This window comes from Ovis canadensis, chromosome 23, assembly GCF_042477335.2.
Source record: "Ovis canadensis isolate MfBH-ARS-UI-01 breed Bighorn chromosome 23, ARS-UI_OviCan_v2, whole genome shotgun sequence".
In the NCBI taxonomy this organism is placed as follows: Eukaryota; Metazoa; Chordata; class Mammalia; order Artiodactyla; family Bovidae; genus Ovis; species Ovis canadensis.
In genome coordinates, this window is record NC_091267.1 from 20,917,488 (window position 1) to 20,933,313 (window position 15,826).

At 40.1% G+C, this 15,826-nt stretch overlaps 1 protein-coding gene across 1 annotated transcript in view; it reads right to left on the reverse strand.

The window, feature by feature from the left end:
* The window catches only part of DOK6 (docking protein 6), a 404,688-nt gene that overhangs the window by 78,440 nt on the left and 310,422 nt on the right, over nucleotides 1-15,826 (reverse strand). Inside the window, exon 6 of the mRNA XM_069569174.1 lies at nucleotides 7,813-7,951. Within this exon, the coding sequence (XP_069425275.1) occupies nucleotides 7,813-7,951 (139 nt within the window). The remainder of the gene's footprint in view (nucleotides 1-7,812; nucleotides 7,952-15,826) is intronic.

The following is a 15,826-nucleotide window of genomic DNA, read 5'->3' on the forward strand; positions in this document are numbered from 1 at the left end:
GCTACTAAGTCGCTTCAGTCGTGTCCGACTCTGCGTGACCCCATAGACGGCAACCCACCACGGTCCCCCATCCCTGGGATTCTCCAGGCAAGAACACTGGAATGGGTTGCCATTTCCTTCTCCAATGCATGAAAGTGAAAAGTGAAAGTGAAGTCGCTCAGTCGTGTCCGACCCTTAGCGACCCCATGGACTGCAGCCTACCAGGCTCCTCCGTCCATGGGATTTTCTAGGCAAGAGTACTGGAGTGCGTTGCCATTGCCTTCTCCTTGCTGAGTATAAATGCTCACAAATAAAACGTAGTTTATATGGTTGTGTACTGGAAGTTGTTAGGTGACGTTTAAAATTGGACTTTGTAGGATAGTATTTTCATTAACTTGAAACAAAATAGATGTCATCAGTACATATTTTAAATCGCATATTGACCAAAATACTTTCACAGGGTGTGAAAAAAAGCTGGACTTTGGAATAACATCAGAAATTATTACAAACATCTACATAAATACTTTGAATGCCACTCTAACCTATAGTCAGTAAGGTTTTTTTTTTTTTAATGTTTATCGGCTTGCATCTTTTGCCTCCTTTTTTTTTTCTTTATGGTATTTTGTTGTTGTTTTAATCTGTTTAGCTTTAGGCCATGCCATGCAGCACATGAGATCTTAGTTCCCCAACCAGGGATGGGATTCACGCTCCTGGAGTGGGAGCTCACAGTCTTAATCACAGGCCCACCAGGGAAGTCCCAGTAATGCTTTTAAGAATAAGTATTCTTTATCTATCTATCATCTGTAAGCAGATACATTTACAGAGCTACCCTTTGAATCTAAGGAATATGATGAATACATTAAATTAAAACATTAATTAAACATTAAATTTCATAGGTGTTTTAAATAAAAGTTTTGCTGTCATTTGATTTTGAAGTATATGGAGGCCGTAATACGTGTATGTAATTAATTTCCAGTGTATGCATATAGTGAATTCTGGGATGAACTTTTAAAATTTTACCCATTTAAAATGAAAGGTTTTCCTTTTGCCATGTTCTGAATTACCTATAATTACTGAGCTTTCACTAAAGACCAGGTGGTAGCCTGACCCTCTGAAGTGGATCTTATTGCTCCTTCTTCCTTCTTTTAAGGAGAGGTAGCCAAGACACAGTGGAGGTAAGTGACTTGCAGGAGGTCACACAGCTCTGCTGGTGTTTCCCTAGAGTCTCCCTGGTTACCGACCATGCTGTGCAGCTTCCACATAGTGTGTGTGCATCCAGGGATTGACAACTATGCTCACATTCTTTAACTGTAGCCTGAATGATCTTCTCATGCAATTCTTACATCAATTTCTTAGATTTTTGTTTGTCTCTACTGGCCTGCTGCCCCACACCCATTTTACAGCATTGTCTCTAAGAGGAGTTGGTCTGATTCTTTGGGTTGTATGCATATATGTCATATACGTTTGTATGCTGAGTCATTTTGACTGACTTTTGAAATGTTTTTTTTTTTTTTTTCCTCTCTTAAGGATATTACTCTTGTAATTGGGGCTTTCCTGGTGGCTCACTGGGTAAAGAATCTGCCTGCCAAGCAGGAGACTTGGGTTCGATCCCTGGGTTGTGAAGATCTGGAGAAGGAAATGGCAACCCACTCCAGTATTCTTGCTTGGAGAATCCCATGGACAAGAGAAGTCTGGTGGGCTACAGTCCCCAGAGTCAAAAAGAGTTGGACACGACTCAGTGACAAAAAAACAACACTCCTGTAATTGCCAAGAGCAGACTGTATGCCTCTGAATAAGTAAGACTACTATAGTTTAAAGAAATGAAAAAGAACAATATTTGTAGATTTCTCTACTACTGTTCTAGTCTAGCAATATAAATAAAAGAAACAAAATTGTGTCTTTTTAAACACAGTTGAACTTTTTAATGTTAAACATTAATTTTTCTTATACCTTATAATTGTAATCAAGTTGATTATATGTTATACATATATGATATATAACACATTTTTTGAAGTAACATCTAGAGTCATAGAAACTTCTAAAGAAAAACAAAACACACAATCTAAATAAAATTTTGACCATCACGCTATGTCTCAGCATGATGTATTAGAAAAATTACATACTGCCTTCCTGTCATTTCCATCTCATTTGTGTATTTATTGCAGATAGAAATTAGTATTTTCTTTGTTTTTGTTTTTGTTTAGAAACTAATTTTCCTTTAGTGTTCTGAAACATCAGGAACACAGGCCCATGTTAGTTATCAACTCTAATAATTTGTTCTAACTGAGCTTGTGTTAGTTTAATCAGTGTCGGCCAATCAGTAAAAGAAAATTTCACAAAAATGCAAACAGCATTTCCCAGCAGGGAACTGGTCATTGTCAGTAATAATGAAGGCTCTTATCTGCTGGTTAATAATTGATAATACTGAGCAAGAGAGTCAAGAATAGAACTTTGAAGAAAGAATTCACAAGCAGATATTCCTATATTTTGGTTGTCACATACCATTTGCCATCATAAATCACATATTTAAGCAACTTATAGAATTTCATAACATTCTATGACTAAACCTAGAAAAGAGATTGCAAAAAATGTTAACATTTTCCTGTCTATAGCTTATAAGATTATTTTGCTTCCAAATTCTTCACCTTTTCAGTATGGGAGAACTAGTTTTTTTTTCCCCTCATAGCTGATAGAGATTCACATAAAATGCAGGTATGAAGAACGCTGTCACTCAAAAGAAAGCCAAACTGCCCAGGACAGGTCCCATTCTGGAAGCTTTCCTATTTCTTCAAAATGTATAAATGGGCACACTGTACTCCCCGCCTCGTTAGACAGGGACTCGAAAAGAACTGAAAGATATAATTTACTGCCAGTTGGGAATAACAGTTTAGAGTCTTCAGAATACTTACGACAAGTATTATGGTATTTTATACACTCCAGGATGCCATCATTAGAAAGACACATGATTTTATGGAGCACTAGGAAAGAACAGTGCTGCTAATTAAACCGTTAACTCTCATCTGACTTGAGAGACATTAAACTGTGAAAAAGATACCCAGCTTGGAGTTCATGCCATGGAATAGCATTTCCTTGGTCATACAGCTCCTTAGACAAGAACTATTTCATAGGCTGGTAGCAGTGAATACCTGGGTAAGATCTGTGATCATGTATAAATCTGGAAGGGCAAATACACTAACTTCGAGTCGCAGTCTAAGTCAGTTGTACATGAAACAGCTTTGTTCTCCCCTCTCCCCTTGCGCTCCTCTGAGGCAGGCGGCATTAGACCTACTACGTGCCAATGGGGTGGCTGGAGAGACAGACAGTGCTGCCTCCTCACCAGAAATTACTTTTCATCTTACATTATAAAGTGAAATAAGATCATTTGTTTTTAAATGCTTACTGTTCAAAAGGCTTACTGTTTGGGGAACAGTAAAAGTTTCTAGTTTGTTAAATGTGTGACTTTAACTCTCTTTTACTTCTAGCAACAAAAGCAAGTAAAATGACAGCTCTTAGAGAAAGAAAACTATTTGTTTTCTAGGAAGGACATGCTACGTGAGACTTATGTTGTTCTTCTCCATCCACTGGAGCTTAGGAAGACCACAGAAGTGACAATTTTGGACAGTAGCCCCTTTAAGTCCTGCCAGTGGTGTTTTTTAGGCATTACCATGGTTTGCTATCTTGCTCATATTTCAACACCACCAATGCTGTAAAAAGCCTCTTGATAAAAGTGAAAGTGGAGAGTGAAAAAGTTGGCTTAAAGCTCAACATTCAGAAAACGAAGATCATGGCATCTGGTCCCATTACTTCAAGGCAAATACATGGGGAAACAGTGGAAACAGGGTCAGATTTTATTTTTGGGGGCTCCAAAATCATTGCAGATGGTGACTGCAGCCATGAAATTAAAAGATGCTTACTCCTTGGAAGAAAAGTTATGACCAACCTAGATAGCATATTCAAAAGCAGAGACATTACTTTGCCAACAAAGGTACGTCTAGTCAAGGCTATGGTTTTTCCAGTGGTCATGTATGGATGTGAGAGTTGGACTGTGAAGAAATCTGAGAGCCAAAGAATTGATGCATTTGAACTGTGGTGTTGGAGAAGACTCTTGAGAGTCCCTTGGATTGCAAGGAGATCCAACCAGTCCATTCTGAAGGAGATCAGCCCTGGGATTTCTTTGGAGAGAATGATGCTAAAGCTGAAACTCCAGTACTTTGGTCACCTCATGCAAAGAGTTGACTCATTGGAAAAGACTCTGATGCTGGGAGGGATTGGGGGTAGGAGGAGAAGGGGACGGCAGAGGATAAGATGGCTGGATGGCATCACTGACTCGATGGACGCGAGTCTGAGTGAACTCTGGGAGTTGGTGATGGACAGGGAGGCCTGGCATGCTGCGATTCATGGGGTAGCAAAGAGTCGGACACAGCTGAGTGACTGAACTGAACTGAACTGAACTGATGCTGTTTGTCCTTAAATTGTGCACAGAGCTTTTCAGGTGACGAGGAAGCAAGAATGACTGAAAACAGGAGCATTCCAGACACTATGTTTTTAAAGGACAAACTGTAACTTTTATTATGGGGGGTTCTTTGCTTTTAAATCACATTGTTACAAAGTTAGAAATGACTAGCCCCTCTTCCTTCACTTATTTTTGATAAGCTATAAGGGAAAACCTGGGTTTTGAAAATTTCATTTATGTCTTCTCATCATGTCCCTGTGGACATTTCATAGCACTTGTAAAGCTTAAGAACATACAAAGCAAATTAAAACAAGAAGTTTCTTTTAAATTATTTGTGTTTGTGTGTATAATTTTATGTGTATGTGTGTAACAGATCCATTGAAATCCAAAATTAAATTATTTCAGGACCTTTGAGGTCTTGTGGACGATGAGGTCAGCCTACACTCACCCTCCAGGGGCCGGGCCATGCAAGCACCTTTGACATGCGTGTTTTGATGAATGGCTGTTATCACTGAAACAATGGAAACTTTCCTTAAAAATGTTGCACATGCAAAGTGGAGCACCTTTGTTTTTGGCAACAAAATTAGAAGAACTTGGAGTGTTTTATCTAAGATTATGACCTCCATGAAAGTGAAAGTGAAAGTGAAGTTGCTCAGTCATGTCTGACTCTTTGCGACCCCATGGACGGTAACCTACCAGGCTCCACAGTCCATGGGATTTTCCAGACAAGAATACTGGAGTGGGCTGCCATTTCCTTTTCCAGGGTATCTTCCCAATCCAGGGATCGAACCTGGGTCTTCTGCATTGCAGACAGACGCTTTACCATCTTAGCCACTAGGGAAGCCCAATAGAAACAAATTCGAGAGGTGCCACTGGTTTAAATATGTAGCTTTAATAATTTCCCTTGTGTTCTCAAATAATTTGAAAGTTGATAGTCACACTTTTTCACCCAATTTAAGCCACTGGATGGTCAAAGATGCCCCGAGCCTGCTATTTTAATATCTGTCCCCTTCCCCTTCCATCTTCAAGCACCCAGGTCTATGGTGTACCCCGATCCTGGCTTCTACTGCCTGAGATCTCAGTTGGTGGACCTTCCATCTGTACCATCTCCATCATAGCAATAGCCTCCCTCCTCTCCCCTTGCTTCTCAGTGGCACAGGATAAGACAAAATACAACTGCATCAAAGGCAAGGGGGAATTAAATTTGGTGTTGCAAATCTTTTGGCACAAGGTACAGGTGTACTTGAAAGGGACAAACATATTACTGAGCTACAGCTGGGAACAAAAATATCGTGTCTTCACCACCATTGCAGATCTTAAAATTGTTCAACATCACCATCATAATAATGAACCTTTCACAGTACCTCCTGTGTGCCAGGTCTGTTCTCAGCACTTTGTATGCATTAATGCACAGATACATCATTATAACCAAATCAGTAGAATGATTATATACCCATTCTACAGACAGAGGAAAATGAGACATTTAGAGGTTAAATGAGCTGCTCAAGATTATATAGTCCATGAGTAGGAGAACCAGAATGGGAAGCCAGCACACTGAGTGCTGTCCTTACTGCAGACAATTACAGTTGCTTGAAAGAGCTCCTGGACTCTCCTTCATGAAAATACCATCTAAGAGCCTCTACTTATGAGCATTTTGCCTGCTCAGAACAACCAGAAGTAAAGAACTACACTTATTGACTAAGGCTTCCCTGGTGGCTTAGAGGGTAAAGCGTCCACCTGCAATGCAGGAGCCCCGGGTTCAATCCCTGAGTTGAGAAGATCCCCTGGAGAAGGAAACAGCAACCCACTCCAGTACTCTTGCCTGGAAAATCCCATGGACGGAGGAGCCTGGGAGGCTGAAGTCCATGGGGGTCACAAACAGTCAGTACTCTTGCCTGGAAAATCCCATGGATGGAGGAGCCTGGGAGGCTGAAGTCCATGGGGTCGCAAAGAGTCAGACATGATTGAGCAACTTCACTTTGACACCTGTTGACTAATAGCAAATGACCTCACAGTTGTTAATTTTAGGTGAAAATGAACACTAGCAGATTATAAATATGGGCTGATAATGATTGTGCCAGTTACTCAAATAATTTGAAATTTGGTAGTTATACATTTTTTTCTCCCAATTTAAGCCATTAGAAAAATGTCATATTAATTAGATAATTATTAAAATAATTTAAATTTAACCCAAATCTTTCTAAAGACTAAACCCTACCAACCTCCTGGTGGTGCTTCATCAATTAATCCCGAAGTCTCATATTAATAATCCTCTTTATGTTCTAGCTACTCTTTTACCTCCCACTGAAGGCCAAATGGAAGCGTGACTTGCACTTGCCACCCTTAGATATTCGGAAGGCTCTTTAAACCATATCTTGGATAGAGAGATAAAAATGTATATGTAGTATTGACAAAATTTGAAATGTATTAAGAATAATGTAAAATCATTTCTTAAACCACTTTGTCTTCTTACATTTAAAAGATAATTTTATATTTCAAGTTATTACGTATTTGAAATTTTTTAAAGTCCAAATAAAATAATACTACATAGAAAGCCCCATAGTCTTTTAATGGAATAGAATTATGAGTATTTTTCTGGGTAGTGACCCATCTATTTCTCAAAATTCTACTTTTGTTCTTTCATAGATGGGTTCTTATACATCCCTATCAATTCTGCAGAAAGACAATATTGATCTCTTTTGATGATCAATGACCAATAATAATTCTTTTGTTTGCTTTTCAAAGAAGTTAGTAGTAAAGCTTATATTGTTTTCCAGATACTTGTAAATTTTGCTATTTCAGATTCTTTATGAAATTATTTCTAAGCTCGACCTCGAAACTACAGCATAGTTCCAGGACAGGATAATAGACAACTGGTAAACAGAATAAGTGCCTTTTGAAAACATTTTAGTATTGGCTCTGAAACATGGACAGAAAGAGCTAGAAGTTTCAGAGAATTTAAAATAAATACAAAGACAGAAAGAAAAATGGAATGCTTTCTGGTAGAAACGTATTTTCCTTGTTATTGTGGGTCCACATTCACATCGCTGATTGTCTGGCTACGTGTGGAGATATGCAGAGAGCACCACTCCGTTTGACTCTCTGGGCACTCTATCCCTCTTTGGGTAACCATGGCAACAGGTCATAGGTACATACACAAAGTGCATGGCTCCCTGCAGTAGCCACAAACAGCTTCTTTTGTCATAAGCTGGATAGAATATTCGAGAGATGAGGTTCGGTAATTGGGACAAGCTCTCAGGGCCGGGGTTGGGGGTGGACACTCAGGCGCTGGCCTGAATGGGCCCACATGTACACGATGCGCATTGGAGCTCAGGGACATTCATTTCCAAGCTGTTAGGTTACCAAGGAAGGGGCCTTACCCGGGCCTTCTGCTCCATTTCTAGCATTAATCTCTCATGCTGCTCAGCTATGGCCAGTGTCGCAGAATGGACCTTCTGATAGATCATTTCTCCTTCCCTTGTTTGAAAAGTGAACAGGCCTTCTCCTGTGTCACACATTCTGTGAGAACAGAGACAGGGAGACAGATGGGTCTTCATGTGCTCAAGTGCTCAACAGTTGTCGCCCTGTAACCCCCTCCGCCTTGACCCACACAGGCATGAGTGAAGCAGATTCATCCTGGACCAAACCAACCAACCAACCAGCCGGCTAACCAACCAATGCGTCTATAAACTGTGCACGAGGATGACACTATGGGTGAATATCCATGCACATTTGGAATTTTAAAGATGAAGTGTTCACAGCACTGTAAAAGCAATTTCAGTTATGACAGTGCATGTCTTACCAATATTTAAAGAATAAAAACAAACTGTTGTTTTAAGAACCTTCACATTGATATCATAGCACTATCTCCTATGACTTGATAGCTCTTGAAATGTTAAGAATGAAAATCTGCAATTTTATACTCATTGCAGCAGGAACCAAGGAGCAGACTTTAAGGATCTGCATACATAGGTTGAAGCTTTTATTCAAACTGAAGAATCCTTACATAAATCTCAGTATACACTAAGAGACAACATGCCAGAGAGGAGACTCAACATGGATGTATGAATATTTGTTTGAACCTTGGCTCAGCCACTTACCAGCAGTGTGACCTTGAGCAAGATAACCCTCCTTTCAACATCTCCAGCAGGAAAAATTATAATACACATGTCATAAGATCATTATGACAGTTAAGAGATGACACAATATTTTTAGTGTCATTTAGCATGTATTAAGTGCTCAAAAATGTTGGTTACTCTTATTTTCATCATACAGAAAATATGAAACTAATCTAAATATCCACCATACAGAATCTGTTTGTGTAAATATAATATTTTTATCTGATGGACTATTACAAAGCTATTATTGTGTCATTTATGAAAGCACATAATAACATTGAAACTCTTTTTCTTCTTTTGGCCATGCCACATGGCTTGTGAAATCTCAGTTCCCTAACCAGAGATTCAACCTGGACCACAGCAGTGAAAGCACGGAATCCTAACCACCTGGCCACCAGGGAACTGGTTAAAATTCTTACAATGTAAATTCAAGTGGAAAAAAAATCAGAATACAAATTCCTTTTCAATTATTTAAGTATGATGACTTTTTAAAATGGGGTTTCCTAGGTGGTGCTAATGGTAAAGAACCCATTTGCCAATGCAGGGGACTTAAGAGACATGAGTTTGATCCCTGGGTCAGGAAGATCCCCTGAAGGAGGAAATGGCAACCCATTCCAGTATTCTTGGCTGGGAAATCACATGGAGAGAGGAGCCTCATGGACTATAGTCCCTGGCATCACAAAGAGTAGGACGTGACTGAAACGGCTTAGCACTCATGCACCTCTAAAACAATTTTTTCTTGGAATAAAACCACTGACAGTTTCTCAGGCAGCAAGATTATGGATATATTTTATTAACCAAGACTAATTCAACTTTATTTTTTTGGGCTCCAAAATCACTGCAGATGGTGATTGCAGCTATGAAATTAAAAGACGCTTACTCCTTGGAAGAAAAATTATGACCAACCTAGATAGCATATTCAAAAGCAGAGACATTACTTTGCCAACAAAGGTCCATTTAGTCAAGGCTATGGTTTTTTTTCCAGTGGTCATGTATGCATGTGAGAGTTGGACTGTGAAGAAAGCTGAGCACCAAAGAACTGATGCTTTTGAACTGTGGTGTTGGAGAAGACTCTTGAGAGTCCCTTGGACTGCAAGGAGATCCAACCAGTCCATCCTAAAGGAGATCAGTCCTGGGTGTTCATTGGAGGGACTGATGCTGAAGCTGAAACTCCAATACTTTGGCCACCTCATGCGAAGAGTTGACTCATTGGAAAAGACTCTGATGCTGGGAGGGACTGGGGGCAGGAGGAGAAGAGGGTGACAGAAGATGAGATGGCTGGATGGCATCACCGACTTGATGGACATGAGTCTGGGTAAACTCCAGGAGTTGGTGACGGACAGGGAGGTTTGGTGTACTGTGGTTCATGGAGTTGCAAAGAGTCGGATATGACTGAGCAACTGAACTGAACAGAACTGAATTCTAAAATAAAAATAATTAATTAGTATTTTAAACCGGCTTTTAAAAGTAGTTGGAGGCCTTCAAAAAGAGGCACTGAGTATTAGTATGATGTTCCCATTCACAGACTGGATATTAACAGGACTGCCGTGTTGGTGTTTTCAGGCTGTAATACCAAAAGATCTGCATGAAATACTCATGAGGCCAACCTCCATCTTCCATCACCAAAGAGATTTTAGATTCTTCTCTGTGATTTTCCGAGGAGTTTTGGTAGAAAATAAATGTCTCAAGAGGCTTTAGAAATTACAGAGGCTGCGACTGCTAGCCCTTAGGGCCCCATAGAGCCAGCACTTAGCTTCTGTGAAAGAGATCTTAATAAAATTCACACAGCGTGAAATGGAAAGTCTGAGGGAAAAATGAAGAGTTTTCACAAAGTGAAACGAATGAGCTTTCTTTGTTGATTCCGAGGAGTAAAGAACTCCAACAGGAAGAGCAGGCAAAACATTGATAAACGGTGAGCCCATCTCATTTAAGGTTGAGTTTCGTTCACTGTCACTGGAAAAACACTGCTTATTAGCCTTTGGAAATCAGATAATGAAGATACAAATTGTTATTTTATACCTAGTCACTGAGATGCACAGGTCTAACCCTTTGCCACTTCCTGGGACTTAACTATGTATGCCTAGTGGGGGTGTCTGAAGGCATACAGAAGGGATTGTATTATTTTTCCTCCAACCTCTGAAATAAAAACTTCATACATTGGTCAAGAAACCAGGAATTAGAACACACTGGCTTAAAATAACAGAGAACATTTGGGCAGAAGATGCTATTTTCTCAACAGATACCCAAAGCCAAGGTGAAATTACACTTCTTCAGTACAGTTGGCTTAGATTTATGACTTCTGTCAGCAGTGTTGGAATAAACAGTTTACGTTTTTCCTAGTTACTATTTAAAACATTTACTCTTGGGAGTGGTAAGGAACAGATAAGATCTTTTCCTTATATGTCTAAACAGTTTTGTGGTAGTAAGCCAGTGCTAGAGAGGACAAGATGAGACATGAAATCACTGTGATGACCGATGCCTTGCTCCTCAACGTGGTCCCCTGACCAGCATCACTGGGAGCTGTCCAGAGTGCTGAAGTGGAACCTTCATTTTGACATTAAAAAAATTTTTTTTTACATTGGAATATAATTGCTATGACAAAGGATGCAAGAAGATACAATGGAGAAAAGAGAGCCTTTTCAATAAGAGGTGCTGGGAAATCTGGACAGATGCATGTAAAAGACTGAAATTAGAACAGTATCTAACACTATACACAAAAATAAACTCAAAATGGATTAAAGATGTAAATGTAAGACTGGACACTGTAAAACTCTTAGAGGAAAACATGAGAAAAACACTCTTTGACATAAGCCACAGAAAGATCTTTTATGACCCACTTCCTAGAGCAATGAAAACAAAACAAAAATAAACAAATAGGACCTAATTAAACTTAAAAGCTCTTTGTACAGCAAAGGAAATCATAAACAAGATGACAGCCCTCAGATGGGAGAAAACATCTGCAAATGAAGCAATGGACAAAAGATTAATCTCTAAAATATACAAGCAGCTCATGAAGCTTGATAAAAACAAGCCAATCAGAACCTGCATTGTGACAATATGCTTGCACATACATTATAGTTTGAAAAATACTGGCGTATAGAACTCTTTCCATAGGTCACCATGTCATCCAAGGGAGTGGGGGATGATACTTGGGACACATAAGAGGAAAAATTAGGAGTGATATTTGTGCAGTTTAAGACTGTGACCTGTGGACCTGAAAGAAAGGAAGAAGTATGACAAAATGGACAAAAAGCAAAAAAGAACACTTTCCGTAACTTGGGAAGAACTAAGATAGTCACACATAGTAAACAACAGAGTCTGAAATGCAGTACTTGGGTGCAATCTCAAAAATGACTGAATGATCTCTGTTCATTTCCAAGGGAAACCATTGAATATCACAGTAATCCAAGTTTCTGCCCCAAATAGTAATGCTGAAGAAGCTGAAGTTGAATGGTTCTATGAAGACCTATAGGATCTTCTAGAACTAACACCCAATAAAGATGTCTTTTTCATTATACGGGACTGAAATGCAAAAGCAGGAAGTCAAAAGATACCTGCAGTAATAGGCAAATTTGACCTTGGAGTACAGAATGAAGCAGGGGGAAATGCTAACAGAGTTTTGCCAAGAGAATGCACTGGTCATAGCAAACACCCTCTTCCAGGAACAAAAGAGAAGACTGTACACATGGACATCACCAGATGGTCAATGCTGGAATCAGACTGATTATATTTTTGGCAGACAAAGATGGAGAAGCTCTATACAGTCAGCAAAAACATGACCAGGAACTAACTGTGACTCAGATCATGAACTCCCTATTCCAAAATTCAGATTTCAATGGAAGAAAGTAGAGAAAACCACTAGACCATTCAGGTATGACCTAAATCAAATTCCTTACAATTATACAGTGGAAGTGAAAAATAGATTCAAGGGATTAGACCTGATAGAGTGACTGAAGAACTATGGACAGAGGTTCATCAGACTATACAGGAGGCAGTGATCAAGACCATCCCCAAGAAAAAGAAATGCAGAAAGGCAAAATGGTTGTCTGAGGAGGCCTTACAAATAGCTGAGAAAAGAAGAGAAGTGAAAGGCAAAAGAGAAAAGGAAAGACGTACCCATTTGAATGGAGAGTTCCAAAGAATAGCAAGGAGAGATAAGAAAGCCTTCTTCAGTGATTAATGCAAAGAAATAGAGGAAAACAATAGAGTGCAAAGAAATAGAGGAAAACAATAGAGTGGGAAAGACTAGAGATCTCATCAAGAAAATTAGAGATACCAAGGGAACATTTCATGCAAAGATGGGCTCGATAAAGGACAGAAATGGTATGGACCTAACAGAAGCAGAAGATATTAAGAAGAGGTAGCAAGAATACACAGAAGAACTGTACAAAAAAGATCTTCATGACCCAGATAACCAGGATGGTGTTATCATTCAACTAGAGCCAGACATCCCGGAATGCGAAGTCAAGTGGGCCTTAGGAAGCATCACTATGAACAAAGCTAGTGGAGGTGATGGGATTCCAGTTGAGCTATTTCAAATCCTAAAGAATGATGCTGTGAAAGTGCTGCACTCAATATTCCAGCAAATTTGGAAAACTCAGCAGTGGCCACAGGACTGGAAAAGGTCAGTTTTCATTCCAATCCCAAAGAAGGGCAATGCCAAAGAATGTTCCAACTACCACACAATTGCACTCATCTCACAGGCTAACAAAGTAATGCTCAGAATCCTCCAAACCAGGCTTCAACAGTACATGAACTGTGCACTTCCAGATGTTCAAGCTGGATTTAGAAATGGCAGAGGAGTGAGAGATCAAACTGGTAACATCTGTTGAATCATCAAAAAAGCAAGAGAGTTCCAGAAAAACATCTACTTCTTCTTTATTGACTACGCCAATGCCTTTGTGTGGATCACAACGAACTGTGGAAAATTCTTCAAGAGATGGGAATACCAGACCACCTTATTTGCCTCCTGAAATCTGTATGCAGATAAAGAAACAACAGTTAGAACTGGACATGGAACAACAGACTGGTTCCAAATCGGGAAAGGAATACATCAAGGCTGTATATTGTCACCCTGCTTATTTAACTTCCATGCAGAGAACATCATGAGAAATGCCAGGCTGGATGAAGCACAAGCTGGAATCAAGATTGCCGGGAGAAATATCAATAACCTCGGATATGCAGATGACACAACTCTTATGGCAGAAAGCGAAGGAGAACTAAAGAGCCTCTTGATGAAAGTGAAAGGAGTGAAAAAAAGTTGGCTTAAAACAACATTCAGACTTTATTTTTCGGGGCTCCAAAATCACTGCAGATGGTGACTGCAGTCATGAAATTAAAAGACGCTTACTCCTTGGAAGAAAAGTTATGACCAACCTAGATAGCACATTCAAAAGCAGAGACATTACTTTGCAAACTAAGGTCCGTCTAGTCAAGGCTATGGTTTTTCCTGTGGTCATGTATGGACATGAGAGTTGGACTGTGAAGAAGGCTGAGCACCGAAGAACTGATGCTTTTGAACTGTGGTGTTGGAGAAGACTCTTGAGAGTTCCTTGGATTGCAAGGAGATCCAACCAGTCCATTCTGAAGGAGATCAACCCTGGGATTTCCTTGGAAGGAATGTTGCTAAAGCTGAAGCTCCAGTACTTTGGTCAACTCATGCGAAGAGTTGACTCATTGGAAAAGCCTCTGATGCTGGGAGGGATTGGGGGCAGGAGGAGAAGGGGACGACAGAGGATGAGATGGCTGGATGGCATCACGGACTCGATAGACGTGAGTCTGAGTGAACTCCGGGAGTTGGTGATGGACAGGGAGGCCTGGCATGCTGTGATTCATGGGGTCACAAAGAGTCGGACACGACTGAGCGACTGAACTGAAGTGAACTGAAAACAACATTCAGAAAACTAAAATCACGGCATCCAGTCCCATCACTTCAAAGTAAATAGACGGGGAAACAACGGAAACAGTGAGAAACTTTATTTTTGGGGGCTCCAAAATCACTGCAAATGCTGACTGCAGCCATGAAATTAAACGACGCTTGCTCCTTGGAAGGAAAGCTATGCTAACTTAGCATATTAAAAAGCAGAGACATTACTTTGCCTAAAAAGGTCCATCTAGCCAAAGCTATGGTTTGTCCAGTAGTCATGTCTGGATGTGAGAGTTGGACTATAAAGAAAGCTGAGCGCCAAAGAATTGATGCTTTTGAACTGTGGTGTTGGAGAAGATTCTTGAGAGTCCCCTGGACTGCAAGGAGATCCAACCAGTCCATCCTAAAGGAAATCAGTCCTGAATATTCATTGGAAGGACTGATGCTGAAGCCGAAGCTCCAATACTTTGGCCACCTGATGCAAAGAACTGACTCATTGGAAAAGACACTGCTGCTGGGAAGGATTGAAGGCGGAAGGAGAAGGGAATGATAGAGGATGAGATGGTTGGATGGCATCACCGACTTGATGGACATGAGTTTGAGCAAGCTCTGGGAGTTGGTGATGGACAGGGAAGCCTGGTATGCTGCAGTCCATGGAGTTGCAGAGGCAGACACGACTGAGTGACTGAACTCAACTGAATTGAAAATAGAGGTGCTACTTACATCTGAATATCCTAATTCCCACCAGTAACATGTACATTCCTCAACTGCACTGATGTGAAGAATAAGTCACAATAGGGACAATGTCTGTGTGTCCTGATTGCAAACTTGAATTCTTTTGAAATGTATAAACAATGACAAATGTTATCTCTCTTCATACTTAACAAGGTAGTTGCACAAAATTAATACTTCTTATCTAAAATAAGAGGTTAAAGAGTAGAAACTCTAAGGTCACTTTCAGCTTTAAAACAGTCTGGGGCCACATAAAATTCTCAGAAGTAAATAGGAATGGGCTTAGTTGCTCAGTCACATCTGACTCTGCCCGCCAGGCTCCTCTGTCCATGGGATTCTCCAGGCAAGAATACTGGATCTTCCTGACCCAGAAATCAAACCTGCATCTCTTATGTCTCCTGCATTTCAGGCAGGTTCTTTACCACTAGCACCACATGGGAAGCCTAAAGATACAGACAAGCTGGCAGCTCTGGGATTCAAACTGATGCCCCCAAAGAGACTGGAGCCTTAATCCAGCACCTTTGACTGCTTGGCCACGTTACCCTGCTTGTCGTAGGTTGTTAATATATTTTGTATGTATATTTGATGTATATTGTATGTATATTTGGATGTAACAGGAATAAAAACAATCTTAGTCTTTTTGTTCAATGGCTCTTTTGCAAATTCCATTCCTCTAGG